Source organism: Salvelinus sp. IW2-2015, unplaced genomic scaffold (genome assembly GCF_002910315.2).
Source record: "Salvelinus sp. IW2-2015 unplaced genomic scaffold, ASM291031v2 Un_scaffold4127, whole genome shotgun sequence".
Classification (NCBI taxonomy): domain Eukaryota; kingdom Metazoa; phylum Chordata; class Actinopteri; order Salmoniformes; family Salmonidae; genus Salvelinus; species Salvelinus sp. IW2-2015.
The window spans coordinates 18,226-30,282 of record NW_019945399.1 but is presented as its reverse complement, the minus strand read 5'-3'; the positions used below and the strand labels follow the sequence as shown (position 1 = coordinate 30,282).

The 12,057-nt window shown below is 40.2% G+C and overlaps 1 protein-coding gene across 1 annotated transcript in view; it reads right to left on the bottom strand.

Moving 5' to 3' along the window:
• Window positions 1–7,344: 7,344 nt before the first annotated feature.
• The window catches only part of LOC112076916 (exportin-1), a gene marked incomplete at its 5' end in the record, with an annotated part of 17,855 nt that continues 13,142 nt past the window's right edge, over window positions 7,345–12,057 (bottom strand). The window contains one exon of the mRNA XM_070441502.1: window positions 7,345–7,485. Within this exon, the coding sequence (XP_070297603.1) occupies window positions 7,345–7,485 (141 nt within the window). The remainder of the gene's footprint in view (window positions 7,486–12,057) is intronic.

Genomic DNA, 12,057 nt, shown 5'->3' with positions numbered 1-12,057 from the left:
AGACTTGAAATAACTGGCCACTTTGATAAATGGGAACACTAGTCACTTTAATAATGTTTACATATCTTGCATTACCCATCTCATTTGTGTACACTGTATTCTATACTATTCTACTGTATCTTAGTCTATGCCTCTCTGACATTGCTCGTCCATATATTTATATATTCTTAATTCCATTCCTTTACTTAGATTTGTGTGTATTGGGTATATGTTGTGAAACTGTTAGATATTACTTGTTAAATATTACTGCGTTCTGGGCCTCCCGGGTGGCGCAGTGGTCTAGGGCACTGCATCGCAGCGCTAGCTGTGCCACCAGAGACTCTGGGTTCGCACCGAGGCTCTGTCGCAGCCGGCCGCGACCGGGAGGTCCGTGGGGCGACGCACAATTAGCCTAGCGTCGTCCGGGTTAGGGAGGGTTTGGCCGGTAGGGATATCCTTGTCTCATCGCGCACCAGCGACTCCTGTGACGGGCCGGGCGCAGTGCGTGCTAACCAAGGCAGCTAGTTGCACGGTGTTTCCTCCGACACATTGGTGCGGCTGGCTTCCGGGTTGGAGGCGCACACTGCTTCTGTGTTAAGAAGCAGTGCGGCTTGGTTGGGTTGTGCTTCGGAGGACGCATGGCTTTCGACCTTCGTCTCTCCCGAGCCCGTACGGRAGTTGTAGCGATGAGACAAGATAGTAATTACTAACAATTGGATACCACGAAAATTGGGGAGAAAAGGGGGTAAAATGTAAAAAAATATTACTGCGTTGTCGGAGCTAGAAGAACAAGCATTTCGCTATAATAACATCTGCTAAACACGTGTATGTGACAAATAAAATGTTATTTGGTTCCAGGTTCCGAGTTTACCCTTTGTTTTAATCACACTTTGGGCTTACAGCAGCACCTGTCTGTATCTGGACATACAGTTGAAGTCGGAAGTTTACATACACTTAGGTTGGAGTCATTAAAACTTGCTTTTCAACCACTCCACAAATTTCTTGCTAACAAACTATAGTTTTGGCAAGTCGGTTAGGACATCTACTTCGTGCATGACACAAGTAATTTTTCCAACAATTGTTTACAGACAGATTATTTCACTTATAATTAATTTTATCACAATTCCAGTGGGTCAGAAGTTTACATACAGTAGTTGACTGTGCCTTTAAAAAGCTTGGAAAATTCCAGAAAATTATGTATTGGCTTTAGAAGCTTCTTATAGGCTGATTGACATCATTTGAGTCAATTGGAGGAGTACCTGTAGATGTATTTCAAGGCCTACCTTCAAACTCAGTGCCTCTTTGCTTGACATCATGGGAAAATCAAAAGAAATCAGCCCACAGAAATTGTAGACCTCCACAAGTATGGTTCATCCTTGGGAGCAATTTCCAAACGCCTGAAGGTACCACGTTCATCTGTACAAACAATAGTACACAATTATAAACACCATGGGACCACGCAGCCGTCATACCGCTCAGGAAGAAGACTGTCTCCTGGAGATGAACGTACTTTGGTGCGAAAAGTGCAAATCAATCCCAGAACAACAGCAAAGGACCTTGTGAAGATGCTGGAGGAAACAGGTACAAAGTATCTATATCCACAGTAAAACGAGTCCTATATCAACATAACCTGAAAGGCCGCTCAGCAAGGAAGAAGCCACTGCTCCAAAAYCGCCATAAAAAAGACAGACTACGGTTTGCAACTGCACATGGGACAAAGATTGTACTTTTTGGAGAAATGTCCTCTGGTCTGATGAAACAAAAATAAAACTGTTTGGCCATAATGACCATTGTTGTGTTTGGAGGAAAAAGGGGGATGCTTGCAAGCCGAAGAACACCATCCCAACCGTGAAACATTGTGAAACATTGGGGTTGCAGCATCATGTTGTGGGGGTGTTTTGCTGCAGGAGGGACTGGTGCACTTCACAAAATAGATGGCATCATGAGGAAGGACAATTATGTGGATATAATGAAGCAACATCTCAAGGCATCAGTCAGGAAGTTAAAGCTTGGTCGCAAATGGGTCTTTCAAATGGACAATGACCCCAAGCATACTTCCAAACTTGTGGCAAAATGGCTTAAGGACAACAAAGTCAAGGTATTGGAGTGGCCATCACAAAGCCCTGACCTCAATCCTATAGAAAATCTGTTGGCAGAACTGAAAAAGTGTGTGTGAGCAAGGAGGTCTACAAACCTGACTCAGTTACACCAGCTCTGTCAGGAGGAATGGGCCAAAATTCACCCATCTTATTGTGGGAAGCTTGTGGAATGCTACACGAAACGTTTGACCCAAGTTAAACAATCTAAAGGCAATGCTACCGAATACTAATTGAGTGTATGTAAAGTTCTGACCCACTGGGAATGTGATGAAAGAAATAAAAGCTGAAATAAATCACTCGCTCTTCTATTATCCTGACATTTCACATTCTTAAAATAAAGTGGTGATCCTAACTGACCTACGACAGGGTATTTTTACTATGATTAAATGTCAGGAATTGTGAAAACTGAGTTTGAATGTATTTGGCTAAGGTGTATGTAAACTTCCGACTTCAACTGTAGAGCTAGGCAGCAAGGACTTTGTTTAGGAATTAAAAGAAGCCAGAGCATTCCTACCTTATAAGCCCGTTGTACACAGTGCATGTTTCCACTGCACAACCTTCATACAACCTTCCCACAACATAGTGTTATAAAGGCCTTCGTGTCCTACCTTTCTGTAGACGATGATGTTGGGAGAGTCCTCATCACGGTCTGCTGTCCCCACTCCACTCGCGTCCTGGTTGGACTGGTTCATACTGTAGACAATTATGAGCTCTGTCTTCTCTCTCTCTTTCGCTCTCTCTTCTCAGTCTTTCTCCTTCGTTCTCTTTCTCCTCTCTCTCTCCTTCGTTCTCTTTCTCCTCTCTCTCTCCTTCGTTCTCTTGTTCTCTTTCTTCTTCTGTCGCTGGAGGCTGTGAAAAGAATACATTAGATTCATAGCTGTCTCTAATCTTCTCTTTCACCCCCTCTATTCTTTCTTTCTTTCTCTAGTGAATAGTGATGATACGGTATAACTCTAGTGAATAGTGACCATACGGTATAACTCTAGTGAATAGTGATGATCGGGTTATAACTAGAATAGTGATGATACGTATAACTCTAGTGAATAGTGATGATCGGTATAACTTAGTGAATAGTGATGATACGGTATAACTCTAGTGAAGATTGATGATACGGTATAACTAGTGAATAGTGATGATACGGATAACTCTAGTGAATAGTGATGATACGGTATAACTAGTGAATAGTGATGATACGGTATAACTCTAGTGAATAGTGATGATACGGTATAAACTAGTGAATAGTGATGATACGTATAACTCTAGTGAATAGTGATGATCGTATATAGATAGTGATAGTAACTAGTGAATGTGATGATACGGTTAACTCTAGTGAATAGTGATGATACGGTATAACTAGTGAATAGTGATCATACGGTATAACTCTAGTGAATAGTGATGATACGAGAATATAGTGAATAGTGATGATACGGTATAACTAGTGAATAGTGATGATTACGGGTATAACTAGTGAATAGTGATTGATACGGTATAACTCTATGTGAATAGTGATGATTACGGTATAACTCTAGTGAATAGTGATGATACGTATAACTCTAGTGAATAGTGATGTACGGTATAACTCTAGTGAATAGTGATGATACGGTATAACTAGTGAATAGTGATGATACGGTATAACTAGTGAATAGTGATCATACGGTATAACTCTAGTGAATAGTGATGAACGGTATAACTAGTGAATAGTGATCATACGGTATAACTCTAGTGAATAGTGATGATACGGTATAACTCTAGTGGATAGTGATGATACGGTAAACTAGTGAATAGTGATCTACGGTATAACTCTGAGTGAAATAGTGATGATACGTGTATAACTAGTGAATATGGATGATACGGTATAACTAGTGAATAGTGATGATACGGTATAACCTCAGTGAATAGTGATGATACGGTATAACATATGAATAGTGATCATACGGTATAACTTATAATAGTGATGATACGGTATAACTAGTGAATAGTGATGATACGGTATAACTAGTGAATAGTAGTGATACGGTATAACTAGTGAATAGTGATATACGGTATAACCTAGTGAATAGTGATGATACGTATAACTCTAGTGAATAGTGATGATACGGTATAACTCTATGTGAATAGTGAATGGTACGGTATAACTAGTGAATAGTGATGATACGGTATAACTAGTGAATAGTGATGATACGTATAATAGTGATGGATCAACGGTATAACTCTAGTGAATAGTGATGATACGGTATAACTAGTGAATAGTGATCAACGGTATAACTCTAGTGAATAGTGATGAACGGTATAACTCTAGTGAATAGTGATGATACGGTATAACTCTAGTGAATAGTGATGATACGGTATAACTCTAGTGAATAGTGATGGATACGGTATAACTAGTGAATAGTGATCATACGTGTATAACTCTAGTGAATAGTGATGATACGGTATAACAGTGATAGTGATGATACGGGATCACTAGTGAATAGTGATGATACGGTATAAACTAGTGAATAGTGATGATACGGTATAACTCTAGTGAATAGTGATGATACGTATAACTAGTGAATGTGATCGATACGGTATCACTAGTGAATAGTGATGATACGGTATAACTAGTGATAGTGATCATACGGTATAATCTAGTGAATAGTGATGATACGGTATAACTAGTGAATAGTGATGATACGGTATAAACTAGGTGATAGTGATGATACGGTTTAACTAGTGAATAGTGATGATACGGTATAACTAGTGAATAGTGATGATACAGTATAACTCTAGTGAATAGTGATGATACGGTATACTCTAGTGAATAGTGATGATACGGTATCACTAGTGAATAGTGATGATACGGTATAATCTAGTGAATAGTGATGATACGGTAACTAGTGAATAGTGATGATACGTATAACTAGTGAATAGTATGATACAGTATAACTAGGAATAGTGTTATACGGTATAACTAGTGGATAGATGATACGGTATAACTAGGATAGTGATGATACGGTATTACTTAGTGATAGTGATGATACGGATAACTAGTGAATGTGATGATACGGTATAACTCTAGTGAATAGTGATGATACGGTATAACTAGTGAATAGTGATGATACGGTATACTAGTAATAGTGATGATACGGATAACTACGTGAATAGTGATGATACGGTATAACTAGTGAATAGTGATGATACGTATAACTAGTGAATAGTGATGATACGGTATAATAGTGAATAGTGTATGATACATATAACTCTAGTGAATAGTGATGATACGGTATAACTCTAGTGAATAGTGATGATACGGTATAACTAGTGAATAGTGATGATACGGTATAACTAGTGAATAGTGATGATACGGTATAACTCTAGTGAATAGTGATGATACGTATAACTAGTGAATAGTGATGATAGAATACGTGATAAGTATAACTAGGTGAATAAGTATTATACGTATACTAGTGAATAGTGATGATACGTATAAACTAGTGAATAGTGATGATACGGTATAACTCTAGTGAATAGTGATGTACGGTATAATAGTGATAGTGATTGTGATACATCCGATAACAGTTTATTTTACTGTTGGTATTGTGGGGCTATCGATGGTATTGTTTTTATCCGTTTGAATTGAGTGTTGAGAATACAGTGACACAAAGCATTACCTGCGCTTATTTCAATCCCAAGTTGACAGACCAACGACAGAAAGAGAGAGAAGTCAAAATGGGTATTTCTCTAAAGTAACTAAATCAACAAATGGAAAGACATTACTTCACATTCAATTCAATAATGAATTCTACTCAGTTCAGATATCACCTTTACATCCTCTGGCATGGCTATTTATAATAATATAAAATATAATATATAATCATATATATAATATTAAAATATCATATATAAAATATCATAAATATATCATACATAATATCATATATATAATAATATCATATATAATATCATATAATATCATAATATTAATATAATATAATAATATCATATATAATATCAATATATAAATAATATAAATATCATTATATTAATATCATATATAATAATATCATATATAATATAATATATATATAATCATATAATATATAATATCATATATAATAAAATATAATATATATAACTCATATATAATCATAATATAAATATCATATATAATAATAATATATATAACATCATATAATTATAATAATATAATAATCATATATAATAATATATATATAATAAACATATATAACATATAATATATAATATAATAAATAATATATATAATCTATATAACAATAATATAATAATTCATAATAATAATATAATAATATAACAATCATATATAATCATAAATATATAATATCATATATAATTAATATAATAACATCATATATAATCATATAAATTATAATATCATATATAATAATATAATATATAATAACATCATATATAATCATATAATATATAAATCATATAAATAATAATATAATAATAATAACATCATATATAATCATATAAATATAATATCATATATAATATATATAATATAATAACATATATAATAATATCATATATAATCATATATATAATTAACATCATATATAATCATATAATATATAATATCATATATTAATAATATATAATAACATATATAATAATATCATATATAATCATATAATATATAATTAATATCATATATAATATCATATATATTAATATTCATATATAATAATATCATATATAAATATAATATATAATCATATATATAATATATATATATAATATATAATAATAATATAAACACTATATAATCATATAATATATAATAACATCATATATAATCATATAATATATAATAACATCATATATAATCATATAATATATAATAACATCATATATAATCATATAATTGTCACGACGTCGGCCGAAGTTGGTCCCTGTCCTTCTTCGGGCGGCGTTTGGCGTTGGACAATTACGAAGATTTCACCCGCCGCTTCMGGGCAGTTTTCGATCATCCACCTGAGGGGAGAGCGGCGGGGGAACGCTTGTTTCATTTAAGACAAGGGATGAGGAGCGCTCAAGAGTTCGCTCTGGATTTTAGAACTCTGGCCGCGGCACAGGATGGAATGAGCGGGCCCTGATCAACCACTACAGGTGTAGTTTACGCGAGGACGTTTGTAGAGAGTTAGCCTGCAGGTACACCACCCTTAATCTGGACCAGCTGGTGGACCTATCCATCTGGCTGGATAACCTGTTGGCATCCCGCGGACGTCCAGCTCGGGGTTCGTCAGTTCCATCCCCCAGCACCTCTGATCCTACCCCGATGGAGCTGGGAGGTGCTGGGGAGGTTCTCCAGGGAGTAGAGGTGGCAGGCGGAGCACTGGTGGATCATCTCAGGTGAGTAGGCACACACCTCACCCAGAGCTCCCTGTTGCACACATGTGGTTGTATGTAGCCTTTCCTGAGTTTTCCCAGCATTCCCAGTATAAGGCGCTAGTAGATTCAGGCGCAGCTGGGAACTTTATTGACCGTACCTTTGCACTTAGTTTAGGGATTCCYATTGTTCCTGTTGATGTCCCCTTCCCTGTACATGCCTTAGATAGTCGTCCGTTGGGGTCAGGGCTAATCAGGGAGGTCACAGCTCCACTCCGTATGATAACGCAGGAGAATCATGGGGAGAGAATTAGTCTCTTTCTGATCGACTCTCCTGCGTTTCCTGTTGTGTTGGGCCTTCCCTGGTTGGCCTCTCATGATCCGATTATTTCGTGGCAACAGAGGGCTCTCAAGGGATGGTCCTGTCAGTGCTCAGGGAGGTGTGTAGGTGTTTCCTTAGGTGCCACCACGGTGGAGAGTCCAAACCAGGTATCCACCATGCACATTCCCCCCGAATATGCTGATTTGGCACTCGCCTTCTGTAAAAAGTTCCATGTGTCTCTCCTCAGGCTGGTGGTGGCTGGTCCGCTCCAGCAGTCTGAGGTGCGGGAGGTTCCTCTGCCCCCTGGACATCGAGGGGTATACTGTGCGAGCCATCATGGACTCAAGACGTCGGGCGAGAGGCCTTCAGTACCTCGTGGAGTGGGAGGGGTACGGTCCGGAGGAGAGATGCTGGGTGCCGGTGGAGGACATCCTGGATCCATCATTACTGCAGGAATTTCACCGCCTCCATCCGGATTGCCCGGCGCCTCGTCCTCCGGGTCGTCCCCGAGGCCGGTGTCGGCGTGCTGTTGGAGCCGCACGTCAAGGGGGGGTACTGTCACGACTTCGGCCGAAGTTGGTCCCTCTCCTTGTTCGGGCGGCATTCGGCGGTCGACGTCACCGGCCTTCTAGACACCACCGATCCATGTTTCATTTTCGTTTTGTTTTGTCTTGGTCATACACACCTGGTTTCCATTCAATTAATGATGTTCCTTATTTAACCCTCTGACTTCCCTCTCTGTTTTGTGAGTTATTGTTTTGTCATGTGGGTTCTCGTTGTTCGTGCTTTGGATTATTGTGTTTTGTTCCTTGTTGGAATCTTACCTATTTTGGAGTAAACGTTGGATTATTACTCAGAACTGTGTTCTGCGCCTGACTCTGCATTTTTTCATTTTACCAACGTCCTCACAATAATAATATAATAATATAATATATAATAATATCATATATACTAATGTAATATCATATATAATAATATCATATATACTAATATCATATATAATAATATAATATATACTAATATCATACAGTATATAATAATACCATATATAATAATATAATATATACTAATATCATACAGTATATAATAATATCATATATAATATTATAATATAAGGCATTTAGCAGACACTGTTATCCAAAGCGACATGCAGTCATGCATGGATATTTTTTTTATGTATGTAAGGAATTAAATCCACTATCTTGGCATTGCAAGATCCATGCTCAAGCAACTGAGCTACAGAGGATCACATGTCTGCACATCCAGTGATCCTAATAGGCTGTTCTGATACGAGCTCCATGTGCCAGGCTTCATACTGACAAGCACCAACACCATTTACAGGTGACATTATTCCACCATTCAAAACCAGAAACGTTGCCTGCAGCTCTCTGAGGATCCGATAGTGCCATTTCCATTCCACCTTCTTTCCCAGAGCTCCAGGTGTCCCGCCTCTCCAGCCTGCTGCTGCCGGCTGGCACCTGACGGGCTGACACCTGTCACAATATTGGCGTCTGTGAGCTGTGGCGTGAGCAGAGGAAGAGATGAGGTGAATACCCAAACAGCCGCTGCTTTGCTCTCACTGTCTACCATACACTCAGAGGTACAAGTTGCCCCTAACCACAGACCTAAGATCATTACTCTACCCTGAATCCTAACCTTAACCATGAGGGAGATGATACAATATTTGACCTGGTATCAGTGTGATTAGTTGCAACTTCTACCTGCTATCAGACCTCTAGGAAGCAGAGGTGGGATCTAAATCAAACTTCAACCAGATCAGACGGCGGCAGCAGTGGGATCAGATCAGACGGTGGTTGCTAGAGCATGACCGTTAGACCAAGAGAAAGCAACGTGTTGACCGTTAGACCAGGAGAAAGCAACGTGTTGACCGTTAGACCGGGAGAAAGCAACCTGTTGACCGTTAGACTAAGAGAAAGCAACGTGTTGGCCGTTAGACCAGGAGAAAGCAACATGTTGACCGTTAGACCGGGAGAAAGCAACGCGTTAGACCAGGAGAAAGCAACGTGTTGACCGTTAGACCAGGAGAAAGCAACGTGTTGACCGTTAGACCAGGAGAAAGCAACGTGTTGACCGTTAGACCAGGAGAAAGCACCGTGTTGACCGTTAGACCAATAGAAAGCAGCATGTTGACCGTTAGACCAGGAGAAAGCAACGTGTTGACCGTTAGACCAGGAGAAAGCAATGTGTTGACCGTTAGATCAGGAGAAAGCAATGTGTTGACCGTTAGACCAGGAGAAAGCAACGTGTTGACCGTTAGACCAGGAGAACGCAAACGTGTTGGATCGTTAGACCAGGAGAGAAGCCACGTGGTTGACGTTAGCGAAAGCCGGAGAAAGCAAACGTGTTGACCGTTAGACCCAGAGAAAGCAACGTGTTGACCGTTAGAACGGGAGAAGCAACGTATTTAGACAGAGAAAAGCAACGTGTTTGACCGTTAGACCAAGAGAAAGGCAACTGTTGACCGTTAGACCAGGGAAGCGCGTGTTGACCGTTGATCGGAGAAAGCAACGTGTCTTGACCGTTAGACCGGAGAGAAAGGCAACGTGTTGACCGTTAGACGGGAGAAGGCAACGTGTTGACCGTTAGACCAAAGAGAAAGCGACGTGTTGACCGTTGACCAGGAGACGCAACGTGTTGATCGTTGACCGGAGAAAGCAAACGTGTTACCGTTAAGACGGGAGAAAGCAACGTGTTGACGCGTTAGACCGGGAGAGCAACGTGTTAGACAGGAGAAAGCAATGTGTTGACTGTTAGACCAGAGAAAGCACGAGTTGACCGTTTAGACAAGATAAGGCACCGTGTTGACCGTTAGACCGACAGCGTGTGAAGAGAAAGCAACGTGTTGACCGTTAGACCAAGAGAATCAAACGTGTGACCGGTTAGACCGGAAGAAGCAACGTGGTTAGATCCAAGCGAAAGCAACGTGTTTGAACCGTTTAGACCAGGAGAACGCAACGTGTTCGAATACCAGGAAAGCAAGTTGTGTTGACTGTTAGACAGGAGAACAGCAATGTTGACGTAGACAAGATAAGCACGTGTTGACCGTTAGACGGGGAGAAAGCAACGTGTTGACGTTAGAACCAAGAGAAATCAACGTGTTGACCGTTAGAACCGGGAGAAAGCAACGTGTTAGACCAAGAGAAGCAGACCGTGTTGACCGTTAGACCAAGAGAAAGCAACGTGTTGACCGTTAGACCAGGAGAAAGCGAACGTGTTGACGTTAGCCGGGAGAAAGCACGTGTTGACCGTTGACAAGAGAAAAGGCATGCGTGTGACCGTTAGACAGACCGGGAGAAAGCAACGTGGTTGACCGTAGACGGGAGAAAGCCGCCTGTGACCGTTAGACCAGGAGAACGCAACTGTTGATCGTAGACCGGGAGAAAGCAACGTGTTGACCGTTTAGACCGGAAAACACGTGTACGAACAGACCCGTGTTTAGACAGGAGAAAGCAATGTGTTGACGGTTAGACCAGGAGAAAGCAACGAGTTGACCGTTAGACCAAGATAAAGCAACCGTGTTGACCGTTAGACCGGAGAAAGCAACGTGTTGACCGTTAGACCAAGAGAAATCAAAGCGTGTTGACCGTTAGAACCGGGAGAAAGCAACGTGTTGACAAGAGAAAGCCGTGTTGACCGTTAAGACAGGAGACGCAACGTGTTAACCAGGAGAAAGCAATGTGGTTGACTGTTAGCAGGAGAAAGCAACGTGTGACCGTTAGACCAAGATAAAGCACCGTGTTGACCGTTAGACCGGGAGAAAGCAACGTGTTGACCGTAGACCAAGATAAATCAACGTGTTGACCGTTTGACCGGGAGAAGCAAGTGTTAGACCAGAAGCACGTGTTTGACGCGTTAGACAGAGAAGCGACGTGTTGACCGTTAGAACCAGGAGAACGTAACGTGTTGATCGTTAGACGGAGAAAAGCAACGTGTTGATTCGTTAGAACCAGGAGAAGCAGCGTGTTGACCGTTAGACCAGGAAACGCAACGTGTGACCGTTAGACCAGGAGAAAGCAACGTGTTAGACCAAGAGAAAGCAACGTGTTGACCGTTAGAACCAGGATAAAGCAACCGTTGACCGTTAGACTAAGAGAAAGCACATGTTGACCATTGGAACCAAGAGAAAGCAACATGTTGACCGTTAGACAGGAGAAAGCAACGTGTTGACCATTGGACCAAGAGAAAGCAAAAGTTTGGACGTTAGACCAAGTAGAAATGTTCTTCCCGAGTGGCCGCAGTGGTCCTAAGGCTCTGCATCACAGTGGTAGCTGTGCAATAGAGATG